This window comes from Terrapene carolina, unplaced genomic scaffold, assembly GCF_002925995.2.
Source record: "Terrapene carolina triunguis isolate 2854851 unplaced genomic scaffold, T_m_triunguis-2.0 Scaffold96, whole genome shotgun sequence".
Taxonomy (NCBI): Eukaryota; Metazoa; Chordata; order Testudines; family Emydidae; genus Terrapene; species Terrapene triunguis.
Window position 1 is genome coordinate 56,350,639 of NW_020664447.1, and position 14,862 is coordinate 56,365,500.

The 14,862-nt window shown below is 42.4% G+C and overlaps 1 protein-coding gene across 1 annotated transcript in view; it reads left to right on the forward strand.

The window, feature by feature from the left end:
* Positions 1-1,640: 1,640 nt before the first annotated feature.
* FAM177A1 (family with sequence similarity 177 member A1) overlaps positions 1,641-14,862 on the forward strand; it is a 33,669-nt gene continuing 20,447 nt past the window's right edge. The window contains exon 1 of the mRNA XM_026651400.2: positions 1,641-1,778. Coding sequence (XP_026507185.1) covers positions 1,686-1,778 — 93 coding nt within the window. The 5' untranslated portion in view covers positions 1,641-1,685. The remainder of the gene's footprint in view (positions 1,779-14,862) is intronic.

Below are 14,862 nucleotides of genomic sequence, written 5' to 3' on the forward strand. Positions count from 1 at the left end.
AGTGGGGGCGGCATGCTCGGGGAGGAGGCGGAGCAGAGGTGAGCTGGGGTGGGGAGCTGCCGCACGGCTCCCCGGGGGGGTGGAGCTGCTGCGGGGGGGGGCGGCTCAGGGCAGAGGGAGGGGGAGCTGCTGCGGGGGGGGGCGGGGAGCTGCCGCAGGGCTGGGGGGGGAGGGTGCAAGGTGGAAGTTTCGCCTAGGGCGCGAAGCTTCCTTGCACCGGCCCTGCATATCACAATCATATCACAGTGGTAAAAATGGAGGTTCCAGGGTGTTACTTTGAAGTACCGAGTGTCAACAGTCTGTCAGTGCTCAGCTGATGCCTATAGACTTGACAAGAGCTGGCACCAGGTTTACCAGTGTCACAAGAGGTTCTGCTCTCTTTGAGTGGAAGTGGGTACAGTAGATGCTCATTAGTAGCAACATATCTGTTCCCCATTTGCTATGTTCCTCCTAAGGCCTGGTCTACACTAACCCCCCAATTCGATCTAAGGTACGCAACTTCAGCTACGTGAATAACGTAGCTGAAGTCGACATACCTTAGTTCGAATTTACCGCGGTTCAGACGCGGTCCACACGTGGCAGGCAGGCTCCCCCGTCGACTCCGCGGTACTCCTCTCGCAGAGGTGGAGTACCGCAGTCGACGGTGAGCACTTCCTGGTTCGACTTATCGCGTCCAGACCAGACGCGATAAATCGAACCCAGAAGTTCGATTGCCAGCCGTCGAACTACCGCGGTAGTGTAGACCTGGCCTAAGCAACTGTTGCTGTTATGGGGAGTGTCATCTGACCAACGGCAGCCTGCTTTTTCTGATAAGTAAACAGTTACAGTATATTCATTATTATTGCTACAGTATTACATTAGTATACCCACTCTACATTTTAAACATATGCTCTATTCTGCATTTGTAGTCTACTACCATATTGTATCAAGAACGTGGTATTAATTGAGTTAATGTTCTAAAAATATCGTTTTATTTTTTTGTTTTAAGAACAATCAAACATCAACAATGACAACAAACACAACCTCTTGCTCTTATTTGTAAACATTTTTTGTACTTGTGCTTAACTATAATACTTCGTATGCACTGTAAATTGCCCTGGATAAGGGCATCTGCTAAGAAAATAAATAACAATGCTGTAATAACCTAAATTAAAATATTATTCCACATCAAAGTGTATTCTACTTATACAGGGGTCTGGCTGTGAAGGTGGGTGGTAGTGACTTCAGGTGGTCCAGCTGTGGGTGGGGGTGGCCTGGCTACGGAGGTGGGTGTCTGGCGGCAGAGGTCCTGGCTTTGGGGGTAGGTGGGTGTCTGGCTGCTTCTGGCTGTTGGGGTGGCAGCAGGGGTCCTGGCTGTGGGGGTGGGTCTCTGACGGCGGAGGGGCCCGGCTATGGGGGGTGTCTCTGGCGGCGGAGGGGCCCGGCTATGGGGGGGGGTCTCTGGCGCCGGGGGCCCGACTGTGTGTGGGGGGGTTCCTGGCTGTGCAGCCGGGCGATATCTGGGGTTGCGGGACTCTCCGCCACAGGAGGTGCCAGGCCCAGCCGGTCGCTTGGCAACGGCCTCTCCACCCGCCCTTGCGCTCCGGGGGTGCGTGCGGCGGGCGGGGCCGCTCGTGACCTCACTTCCCAGGGCCCGGCGGAGTCTGGCTCGGCCTGTGCCGCCGCTTCTGTGGTCTGGCGGGGGCATGGAGCAGGGTCTCTCCGCTATCACCCTGTACTGCGCCTCCCCAGCCGGGACCGCACCCGCCGTTGCCCCCCGCGCCATGGAGCAGGAGCAGGTGAGACCGGCTTCCCCAGGGGCTGGGGCACTGCCTGAGCCCTCATCCCCCGCCCCGTACAAGGGAGGGGCTGGGCTGGGTCGGGCCGGGCCACGGTGACCCAACACCACCCATGGGGGGACTGGCAGGAGCTATTCTCTGTTCTTCCGAGGGCCAATGGGGCAGCTGCTGCCCACCGCAGAGAGGCTTCCCGGCCCCTAGGGGAGCAAAGGGGGGTGACGTGGGTCCGTAGCTAAAGCAGGGGGTTTGGGAGTCAGGACTCCTGGGTTCTTTTTCCAGCGCTTCCTGTGGGTGGTCCTCAGCAAATCACTTTTCCACGGCTCAATGCCCTGCCTGTGCCACCACAGGGTAGTGATTCCCTGTCCCCCAGGGCTGGCGTGAGGCTGAGGTCATCAATGTTTGTAAACTGGTTGGAGAGTCTTGGGTAGAAGATGCTACATAACTGCAAAATTTTTGTTTATTTCGATGGTAATAATAGCCCCTAAGCCCTAGACGTTACTTGCCTCTTCCCGTGGCTCAAAATAGTTGTCAAATTTATATAGACACAACATTGTTTTACCTTGTAATGTATAGCTTGAAGGCCCTTTCCTGTGGCTTCTCCTGCCACCTTTAGAAAATTGGACCTCTTTCCATAAATCACTGCTTCAGTAACTGCATGATTGACTTGAAATATGGCTGCCCACTTTTGTCAAGGCTTATTTGTAACCCTACAGGTGATGGTTCTGTAGAGTTTAATACCTGATGGCAAGTGGTTCCTCTCAAGTGGTTGGTAGGGTCGGATTGAGGGCAAAAGATGTCTCTTGGACGTTGATTTAAGTGTGAGAAGCTCCGTATTTCTTCCTAGCTTACGTCTTGTTTTCTTGCTTGCCAAAGCAGCACAACCATTTACTACAATGCCTGTCATGCTTTTGCATGATTTTTCTTTTTTCAAATAGAGCTTTAATTTGTTTTCATTCCATTTAGGTTGTGAACAAAGACTTTTTTCTGGCAAAACTAGCTAAACAGTGTAGCTGGGTGGGGGTGTGCAAGTGAAGTCAATGTAGTTTTAGTATGTGGCTTTGGTTTAATGATGACTGGCTGGTGAGATAGTGTGTCTTGTCAATTTTTTTTTAATCTCTTGCAACAGGGGGCAGCAGCATCGTGGAGGTGGTGGCCCCAAGTGATACCTGATTCACAGGCCTTATCTTGCAAGCCCTACAATGTAGAATTCCCAGTGAATTCATTAAGAGTTCTGCACATGGAAGGTTTTGCAGAATCCAGGCTCATGAGTAGCATTGGGGAAATTGGAAGCTTACTAGGTTCTTACCTGTCTCAGATTTTATACTAGAATATTAATCACTTCATTTGTTCAGAAGTTTAAACACTTCATAAATATCTGCACTGGCCCAGAGTTCTTGTGCTTCACTTAGTAAATAATGCCTGTTACAAATGAGTTTGATACATTTTAAATTCAGACAAGTTTCAGCTTTCAGCAAGTTGTGGTGCTAACTTGGCAAGTGTATTGAGATATAGCCATCTTACATATAAGGGACATTACTTCTTAAAAATAGTCTTTAACCTGACAAATTTCCTTACCTCTGCTACTAGTGACATCTGAGATGACCAAAAGTGAACATTAAAAAAAACCCAAAAGTAATATGCTCTTTCGCTACTTCATGCTTTGTTTACTTTTTGCATTTCACAGAGTTTCGCTTTTATAGCCAGCCTCTAGCTGTTTTCACTTCTTGTGTTTTGGTGGTTGCTGCCATCAGTAGAACACTTTTTAATATTTCAACTGAATTTAATAAAGGTGCAAACCTCCCCCCAAAAACCCATCAACAAAAGAAAATAGGATCAATAAAGGCATTAGGAGGCAGTGTGTATGGAAATATTTCTCACTAAAGCCTGCTAACTTTTTCAGTGCTTCTTTAAGCTCCCTGATCTTTATTTTACTCTCATTTTAGGTCTTTTGTCCTATACTGAGGCTTGTGTAGGTTGACAAGTTTTACCTGAAACAAAGTAAGGACATCCTTTGGTATAGAATTTTAGGGGACTTCTGATCTGAACAAGTGATGAGGCTAATGGATTGAAAAGATTGATGCACAGCCCTGGTTTCCATATTACTTTTTTCTCTTGGCATTTTTCTTTAAGTATGTGAATTGAGTACATGTGAAACTGAGGAGGTCTTGTAGCACTGTCTTAGGTCAGTCATACTATAGCAAGTATAGCAGCTCTGCCAGAGCACCCAAGTCCGCTATTATTATATTTGTGTTCCAGTAACACCTAGGAGCCCATCACGGATCCTGGCCCTATTGTGCTAGGCACTGTACAAGCCCAGAACAAAATGTCCCTGCCCCAAATAGCTTACAATCTAGTATAAGACAGGAGACAGATGGGTACAGACAGGAGCACGAGGAAACAATGAGACTGTATTGGCCAGCATAATAGGCAGCAGTTTCAGTGTGTCAGGAGCCTAACCATTGTCCAGATTTGTGCAGGTGTCCTATTAAAGAAGGGATTTGAAAGAGCACAATGAAGTAGCTTCACCGATGTTTACGAGAAGCTGCTCCCAATTTTGTGGGATAGCATGGGAGAGAGCACAAAGGTACTTGTTTGCAAGAAGTAAGGTGGTGAAGGCTGACAGAGCAGAGACGGGAGTTGACATCTTAATAAAGCATATCAGAGATGATAGGGGATAGGTTGAGAAGGGCCTTGAAGCTGAAGACAAATAATGTGATTTGATGGAGAAGGGGGAGCCAGTGGTTGGATGAAGAGAGTGAGGTGATATTGTCAAAGTGCTGAGCTGGGAGAATGATCTTTGCCTTAGCATTCTGCATGGATTTGAGTGGGGGAGGATTGCATTTGTCAAGGCTGAAGCAGAGGTCATTGTAGTGATCCATACACAAGCTGATGTGAGCTTGGGTGAGAGTTTTAGCTGTGTGGATGCATAGTAAGGAATATATGTTGACGATCTCAAGCACAAAGAATTGCCAGGTCTTTATCGCTTCTGCTATTCTGTTCTTGGGCTACTGTTCTTAGCAAACTGCTGGTTGTGTGATGCTTTTATGATGTGCACAAATGAGAATGAGATGAGAATACTAAATTAATTCCTGTTTGTGATCCAAACTAAAATTTGAGCTCAGGTATGCAAATAGAAAAGCTAGCATAATAACCCACTGGTATATTTAGCCCCTTCAAGGTGTACTAATTTAGTCTGAGTCACACTTCACATGTTCTTAAATTGTTTAGATACTGATTTCTTTGAGATATGAACCTCTTAAGAATGGAATTTGAATAACACTAAAAGCAAACTACTGTATTAATTAAATATTAAGATTGTAGGATTTTTACTTTATAGATGTAGCGGTGCACAAGGCTACATACATACATTTAAGAGTAGTGGAAAAGTAGAATTTAAACACAAATAATAAATATTGAATCATTACAGTTTTATTGTAGGAGTAGCGCAGACAAATGGGCAGTTCCATTATTATAATTTCTATGGTGTATTGCATTGTCATTGTGTGGATATGTAACAAAGAGCCCTATTGTAATGCATATACACAGTTTCCACAGTAGCCTTTACTGTAGCTCCTATCTTAGAATTTACTGACTTCTGTGTAATTAATGCAATGTTAAGGTTTAGATCAGGGGTGGGCAAACTATGGCCCAGGGGCCCCATCCAGTCCTCCAGATGTTTTAATTCGGCCTTTGAGCTCCTGCTGGGGAGCGGGGTCCGGGGCTTGCCCCGCTCCGGCACTCCAGCCAGGGAGTGGGGTCAGCGGCATGTCCCCCCTCTGGCTCCTACATGGAGGCACAGCCAGGCGGCTCTGCACGCTGCCTCTGCCCCAAGCGCCTGCAGACAGGGCAGCATGCAGAGCCGCCTGGCTGCGCCTCCACACAGGAGCCGGGGGGGGGGGACATGCCGCTGCTTCTGGGAGCTGCTTGAGGTAAGCACTGCCCAGAGCCTGCACCTCTGGCCCCCTCCTGCACCCCAACCCTCTGCCCCAGCCCTGATCCCCCTCCCACTCGCTGAACCCCCTCGGTCCCAGCCCGGAGCATCCTCCTGCACCCACTATCCCTCATCCCCAGCCCCACCCCAGAGCCCGCACCCCCAACTGGAGCCCTCACCCCCCACACACACACCTCAATGCCTTGCCCCAGCCCAGAGCCCCTTCCCACATCCTGAACTCCTCATTTCTGGCCCCACCCCAGAGCCCGCACCCCAACCCCCAGCTTCGTGAGCATTCATGGCCCGCCATACAATTTCGTGAGGTTTTTACCCACGAAAGCTTATGCCCAAATAAATCTGTTAGTCTTTAAGGTGCCACCAGACTCCTTGTTGTTTTTGTAGATACAGACTAAGACGGCTACCCCCGATACTCCATACCCAGATGTGGCCCTCGGGCCAAAAAGTTTGCCCACTCCTGGTTTAGATGTTAAGGTCATCTTTTACCTTTAATTAAAAGAAGCCAAAATAGAAAAGCTGTTTCAATAAATACTTTTTCAAATGCACCTGTTTAGTTTAATGTCTGGGGATTGGTCCTGCTTTGAGCAGGGAGTTGGACTAGATGACCTCCTGAGGTCCCTTCCAACCCTGATATTCTATGATTCTCAAACAGGTTTTCTTCATTTTTCAAAATAGATTACCTATGAGTTGAGAATTAGTAGGAGACCTCATTCATGAGTTGCCAGCTAGCCATTTCTGTTCTAAGTGTTTGTACTATTTATAAGCACAGAGATGGGGAAAGGAGAACAACAACAGTGGAAAACATAATAAAGAAGAGCATCTGTGTATGCAGACTTTAGACTTACAGGGGATTTACACTGTAACTTCTACTAGTTAATGTGCAGCAAAACCGTTGGAAAAAAAATTGATTTACTTCCTGGTGCTGCAGTGTCTTTTCAAATGAGATTCATGTGGCTTTACAGTTGCAGTATTTACTAGATCTCTTGTTTAAACTAGTGGAGGGAATACATTCTTGATAGATTCAAGTGATTTCATCCCTGACTTCATAATTGTATGGATGTGAAAGAACTGAAGATAGTCTTGCAATAGCACAAGACAGTGAAGTTATACAGACTAAGCACTTTCACATTAAATATTTTGACACTAGGTTTTGAGTTATCAAAGTTAGGCTGAGATCATACAACCTGAATGTAATAGTAAAAAAATTAATTGGTTTGTCTTCTCTCTTCTCCCCACTTTTTCCTTTGTCTGTTTAGACTGTAAAATCTTTGGGATAGGGACTTGTCTTGCATGTCTGTGAAGCATTTAGTACATGCTATGATATAGAACAGTCTAAATGTTATTAAAATTTATATAATCATAGAAATGTAGGGCTTGTAAGGGACCTCAAGAGGTCATCTAGTCCAGCCTCTTGTGCTTAGACAGCACCAAGTATGCTTTCCTGGACCATTCCTGACAAGTATTATCTAACCTATTCTTAAAAACCTCCAATGACAGGGATTCCAAAACCTCCCTTGAAAGCCTATTCCAGTGCTTTACTATCCTTATAGTTAGGTTTTTCCTAAAATCTAACCTGTCTCCCTTGCTGCAGATTAAGCTGATTAATTCTTGTCCTACCTTCAGTGGATATGGAGAACAATTGCTGTCCTCTTTATAATAGCCCTGAGTATATTTGAACATTATCAGGTCCCCCTATAGCAGGGGTAGGCAACCTATGGCACACATGCCGAAGACGGCACGCGAGCTGATTTTCAGTGGCACTCACACTGCCGGGGTCCTGGCCACAGGTCCGGGGGCCTCTGCATTTTAATTTAATTTTAAATGACGCTTCTTAAACATTTTGAAAACCTTATTTACTTTACATACAACAATAGTTTAGTTATATGTTATAGACTTCTAGAAAGAGACCTTCTAAAAACGTTAAAATGTATTACTGGCGCGCGAAACCTTAAATCAGAGTGAATAAATGAAGACTCGGCACACCACTTCTGAAAGGTTGCCGATCCCTGCCCTAGAGTCTTTTTTACTCAAGACTAAACATGCTCAATTTTTGTAACCTTTCCTCATAGGTCAGATTTTCTAAACTTTTTATCATATTTGTTGCTGTCCTCTGGACTCTCTCTTGAATTTGTCCACATCTTTCTTAAAGTACTCAGCCTGAGGCCTCACCTGTGCCAAGTAGCGCAGGAGAGTTACCTCCTATGTCTTAAATACATGTATGTGTTACATAAATACTGATCAGTGTTTAAAATTTCAAAATAGGGCACGGTCTTTTTATTCAACAGAATGTTACTGGTGAATTGTGAGGGACTAGTTTAAGGATAACCCCACAACCCGTAACTACACAAACAAAACAAACTAACAGGAAGTGATGTTAGAAGTACAGGGATTTCTCATTGTGCTTTTACAGAGATAGGACAAACTTATTTATCCACAAATTTAACTTCCAGATCCTGGAATTTTGGGGAGTGGCTCTGGGCATTGGGATGCAGGATTACAATATTTTCACTGAATATAAAAAAACCCCAAACAACCCATTAGATTAGACTACTGCCACTTTAATTTAATTATATGTAAACTGTGCCACAAACATGCAAAGGAAAATTGACAACTGTTACAAACCAAATGCATAACTACTTGTTTAGCATAAGTAGTTAGAATATGTGCTAAGTGACCATTCAAGGTAGAGTGGCCCCTTAACACACATGCAGTCATGGGAAGAAAAGAGGGAGGGTTAGTGGGTTACAGATTGTAGTAATAAACCATAAATCTAGTGTGTATCTACTTATGCTAAACAATTTGTTCCACCTTGCATTTAGCTGTGACACTTGGAGTACCTTTCCCAGACTCGAAGAATTGCTCCGTGCAGCTCGAAAGCTCCTCTCTCTCACCAACAGAAATTGGTCCAATAAAAGATATTACCTCACCCATCTTGTGTGTCTCATATCCTAGGACTGACACAGCTAAAATTATGCTGCATTAGCACTAATAGGCTTTATACTGCCAAGGCAGAAGAGATTTTATCTGTTCATCTTAAAGATATGGATCCTGTTTGTATCTGACTTCATTTTGATTCTGTTGGTGGAAAGAATCCTCCAAGCCACCCGATAGAAACTCGTCTTTTGTTCAGCCGTGTTGTGACTGTAAGGATTTTTTATTTTTGTTTTTTGAGCATTAGTATGGTGATGAATTTTCCTGTTGTTGGCTTTGGTTAATATTTTAAATAACTACATTTTTGTAGAGTAGAGGGACTCTCTCACAACATAATAGGCTGGATTTTTTCACTGTATAGTATGTTATTGTTTTCTGTAAGCCTTTATGTATGTGGACGTTTTTGTGTTCCATTCATGTAGCTAACAAATAGTGTTCTAAATGTCACTGCTCAATCATAGAGACAAGGTGGACCAACTCTTTACCCGCCTTGTCCCTCTAATATCCTGGGACCAACACTGCATACAACTGCTCAATCATATTGCTTTTTGTTGCATACCATTCTTGTATGTTGCCCATATAGATTGCTAGCTCTTCATGTCAGAGATCTTGTCTTCCTGTCTCTAAAGGGCCTAGTATGTTCTTTCTGTTGTGAAAATGTGTCTAAAACTTACAGATCTATGCAGTCCTATTAAGTGTATGGAAACTCATCTCCTTGCTGGCATCTTCTCAATAAGTACACCTCTACCCCAATATAACACTGGTCTCGGGAGCCAAAAAAATCGTACTGCCTTATAGGTGAAACCGCGTTATATCGAACTTGCTTGGATCCGCCGGAGTGCGCAGCCTCGCCCCCCCGGAGCGCTGCTTTACCACGTTATATTAAATTCATGTTATATCGGGTCACGTTATATCGGGGTAGAGGTGTAGTTGGGATTGAGGTGTTGAATTCAGTTTGTTGAGAAATAAATGCAGCGTGAAATTCTTTCCACTGGAATTCTGTTTGGTGGCATGTGTGTTGGAAGATGTCTGCTTAACAGTTAATTCTGATGGTACCCTAAAGTTCACCTTTCTATCTTTCTTTTATGTGCTGTGATTTACTTATTTCAGAATTATTTAGAATTACATTGTGTGTCAGTTTGATCTTGAGACTTGCCTGCTTTTCCAAATCTTTGCAGTTCATTTTCAAACCGATATCTGTTCTGGGATGGAAGTAATGTTATCATTGGGGATTGTTATAAAAATTTGATCTTTGAAGACCATATTATTGGGTGAGTTTGAATGACTTGGAAACATAATTTTAAAAAGGTGATATTAGATTAGTTCTGCTATCTTTAGCTGTGGTCTTGTGGGAGAAGCAAGGGTGCAACATTTGAGATGTAAAAAATGTTTAGTAAGTAGAACAGGGAAGTTTTAACATCTATTTTGGGGAAAAAAGTAAGAATAATAATGTAGATAATACACTTAACTATCTGGATTTGTTTTAATATTTTTGATATCTGTAGAAAAGGGAATTAGTTTAATCCAGAGTGGATAAAAATAGATTATTAAAACATTTTTTATTTAAATTGGGCTTTTAAATTTAAAATTAAATATACCGTATATACTCGATCATAAGTCGGTTCGTTTATAAGCCAATCCCCCCCCCCTCCCCCCAAAATGGCTAAATAAAATTGGAAAATGTTTATGACCCATTCATAAACTGACCCTATAATTCACAGGTTGGCAAACTTTGGCTCCCGGGCCATCAGGATAAGCCGCTGGCGGGCTGAGACGGTTTGTTTACCTCGAGCGTCAGCGGCAAATTTTACCTATTTTAAAATTTGAAATTGACAATTTATGTTAAGGCCTAAACTTATTTAATTTAAATGATTTCAATAGATTTAAAAAAAAATTAAGCAGTAATGTTTGCTCCCAAGTTTTAAAGAGAATCAAACCACTGAATGTGTTGAAGTCACTGGATGAGCACCTGGAACCAGAGTTTGTTGATGTGCTAAACCAGTGTTTGACAGCAATAGCCTGTTCTGTAGGTGCAGAGAGAATATTATTATCTTCATTTCAGCTTATTCAACTAGTTCAGTTCAGTGACTAGCTCATTCATACTTAAAGCCTGGTCTATACTAGAAAATGAAGTTGGCTTAACTACGTCGCTAAGAGGAGTGAAAAATCCACACCCCTGACCAACGTAGTTAAGCTGACCTAACCCCCAGTGTAGACAGTGTTAGATTGACGGAAGAATTCTTCAGTTGACCTAGCTTTGTGGTCCCCAACATTTTTGTGGCCAATAGCACATTCATGTTTTCAGAAGAGTGTGGCGGGCGCCAACAATTTTTCAAGGCTTATTTTGTATTTGTACATTAAATAATATGAAAAACATCATATTTAATATTACATAATATATGAATCTATAAGATAAAAAAGGTAATTTTTCATGTAAAAAGGTATTAATTAAATTATCCGTCAATTACTCTTTCACCTTACCATGTGAATTTGCTTTTTTTATCTGCCTGTAAGAAAAATTAAGGAGTTTTTACAAAATAAATATCATAAACAGTTTTCATCTTATTTATTTTAAAAAAGTAAAACATTGTTGAACTGCTGGTCCAAATATATTTTTTATTCTTACTTTAACATAGCCAGTTATGGTTAATTAAAAATTATTCTTTGTATTGTTACTTGTATCTGGATTTCAATAAACAAACAAACAAATATGAAAAAAAGTTAAAACACAAGTTAATCATACGCGCTCATCAGCACTTAATGGAAAATAGGTATCATTAATTCACGTGGTTTTTCTAATAAAGTCAGTGTGATTTCTTCAGCCAATTTTTCGTAGTTGGGAGAGTAGGATGATATTCCCGTTTGTAAGCAATCGTCAAGATGGGCATCTGTAAGCTGAGATCTGTATTTTGATTTTATAATGTTCATTGTTGAAAACAGAACTTCGCATAGATAAGAGGAACCGAAATAAGATTTTATTTTGTATGCTACATTTTTTAAGGGAGGAAACTTTTTTCGGTCAACCAGATTCCAAAAGTTTTCATCTGTTGCGCAGGATTTTAGAACAATATCATTTTGAAGGTCTAAAATCTCCAGTTCCACGTCTTCTGTTTTTACTTGAATGAGACTCGCAATTGATGTAGCCATTTCTGTTACCTCTATTTGGCAAGTAAAAGGATTCACAAGAAAGGCAACTATAGCTCAATGATGGTGAACTGTTGAAATCTCTTTTCAAATTGTTCCAGAAGTATTTGAATGTGGATAACAAATGGTGATGGGTTAAAATCACTGTCACATATCATTTTCTTCATACTTGGGAAATGTATGAGAGACGACTTCTTCATATGTGACATCCACAAGATCAGTTTTGCTTTAAATGATTTTACAGAACCTATCATTTGAGCCACATGTTTGTCTTTTCCCTGGAGCTCAAGATTTAAAATGTTCCATTTGTCAGTGATGTTGGCAAGAAAAGCCGAGTCCATTAACCAGCTAGAGTTTTCTAGTTGCTCGAAGTTCTGATTTGTGGAGTTCAGAAATTCTTTGATGTCTTCAATTAGGCTTAAAAAACGTGCAAGAACTTTACCTTTGCTCAGCCATTGTACTTCTGTGTGCAAGATAAGATCACATTATTTATCATCAACATCTTCCAACAGGGCCTTAAAAAATCGGTGTTGCAAAGGTTTCGCTCGAATAGAGTTAATTATTTAAATAACGACATTCATAACGTGTTGAAAAGAAAGAACTTTGACGCACAAAGCTTCTTGGTGGATAATCCAATGATAAGACATAAAGTTCGGAAAGGATTCATTCTTCTTGCAGAGTGCAATGAATCCATTGGCACTGCCCATCAATGCTGGTGCCCCATCAGTGGTGATCGCAGACAGCTTGTGTAGTGGCATATTAATTGATGTTGCGTATGATTTGAATAAATTATAGATGTCCTCACCCTTTGTTCGCCCTTTCATAGGCAATACTTTTAGTAACTCTTCTTTTACGGTGAAGTCACTAAATACCATCCTCACCGTAATTGCCAACTGCGCTGTATCCAATATATCTGTCGACTCATCGAACTGCAGTGAAAACCAGTCACATATTTCCAAGTCATCCTTTAGCTGAATTTGCATGTTGCTTGAAATTGCATATATCCTCCTCGTAACTGTGTTGTCTGATAACTGCAAGTCTTGTATTGCCGACAAAATCTCATGCTTGTTAGGTAATTCTTGAAACAGGCAATCAGCACCAGTCAAAAATGCGTCCTTCAACAGTTCACCATCTTGAAAGGGTTTTTTCTTCTTTGCAAGCAGATGAGCAATTTTAAAGGAGGCAATAGTAGCACTTTTAGACTTTACCACTTGTCTAGTGAAAACAGATTGCTGGACAGATAGGTTTGATTTGAGTTGATTAGTTTTCTTCTTTCTCAACTCAGATTTAAGTGGATGGCTAATGTCAAAAGAGCTATGATTAGTTTGGAAATGGCATTCGACATTGTTTTTTCGGCACTGCAACAGTACCACCGCACAATTAGCAAACACATTTCCCTTTATTTTCAATAAAACAATAGGATTCTTCCCACTCTGTGTTGAAATAATATGTACGTTGTCTTTTATTTGAACCACTCGTTTTGGGGCACAATGTTAAAGTAATAAATCACAAAGCACAAGTAAACAGCAGTATCAGTGCAGCGGAAGAACACTCACATACAGGGCCGGTTCCAGGCACCAGCGGAGCGAGCATGTGCCTGGGGCAGCACATGCTACGGGGCGGCATTCCGTCCATTCTTGGGGTGGCAGAGTCCGAGCGGGTTTTTGTTTTTTGGGGGTTTTTTTGTTTGTTTTTCCCCCTGCTTCGGCAGTGTGGGCTTTGTTTGTTTGTTTGTTTGTGCTTTGGCAGTTCGGGCGGCGGCAGTCCGAGCCGCTTTTTTTTTGGCACTTCTGGGCAGCGCGGAGAGAAACCGCGGCCACGTGCCTGCCAGGGACAGAGAACACCGGCGCCTGCAGCCCTGGAGTTCTCTGTCCCCGGCAGGCGCGGGGCTGCGGTTTCTCTCCCCTGCTGGGCACTACTTTTCACACTGTGTCACTAGGCGGGCGCACATAAATGCCCCTGCGGGTGCCATGGTACCCATGGGCACTGCGTTGGGGACCACTGACCTAACTACTGCCTCCTGGGGAGGTGGATTGCCTATGCTGATGGGAGAACCCCTCCCATCTGCGTAGGTAGTGTCTACACTGAAGCGCTACAGCAGCACCGCTGCAGCAGCATTTCAAGTGTAGATGAGCCCTAAGATACCAATTGGGAGTTTGAAAAAGCTGAAAAGCTCGTTTTCCTCTTCCAATATATGAATGAAAATTAAGTATGAGAGGATGAGATATACTGTTTCTAGAATTTGGAAGGACATGGCGAGACCAGAAACAGTCAGTTCAATTCACTAACTACAGCTAATATTTCCTAGTTTAATAAATCAGTTGATTCTTAAATGCAAAACATGTTTTGATAACCTTCTTTTCTAGTGTACGGCACATTTAATGTAGTTTTATTTAATAATAATACAAAAATTAAAATGCTGTTTTGAGCTCTTTTAATTGCACATATTGCAAGTAAAATAGCAAATGATGCACTTATTTACTAGACTGTTTTCTAACATAATAAAAATGTAAAAAATAAGAAATGAAAATTAATTGAAATTGAGCTGTATAATTAAATAAATTATAGGCACAGTGTATCCCTCCTGGTTAGAAAAAGAATAAGCTACAGATTTAGTGTAAAGTCTAGTTGCAAATCAACATGGTTTTTATAGTTACCAACCAGTGAGAATCAACTATTTTTTTTAGGAAAAGAACTAACAAGTACAAATACAAAACATGATTAAAATCAAGGTTGTATGGTTGCTGATTTAGGTCATGATGACAATCTGTTATTTAAATAGTTTTGATTTAAATCACTCTATCCTGATTTCATCTCTTACAACAGCATTTTTCAAAGCATGGGTTGTGACCCCTCCTTGGGGTAGGCCTGAAGGACTAAACTGTGTGTGTGTGTTAGGGTTAGGGTTTCCATCCATCCGGGTTTCCCCGGACATGTCCGGCTTTTGAGTCTTTAAATAGCCGTCCGGGGGGAATTTGTAAAAAGCTAAAAATGTCCGGGATTTCCCCCCGACGGCTATCTAAAGACCCAAAAGCGGCTGACAGGGCAGCCGCGCCGGAT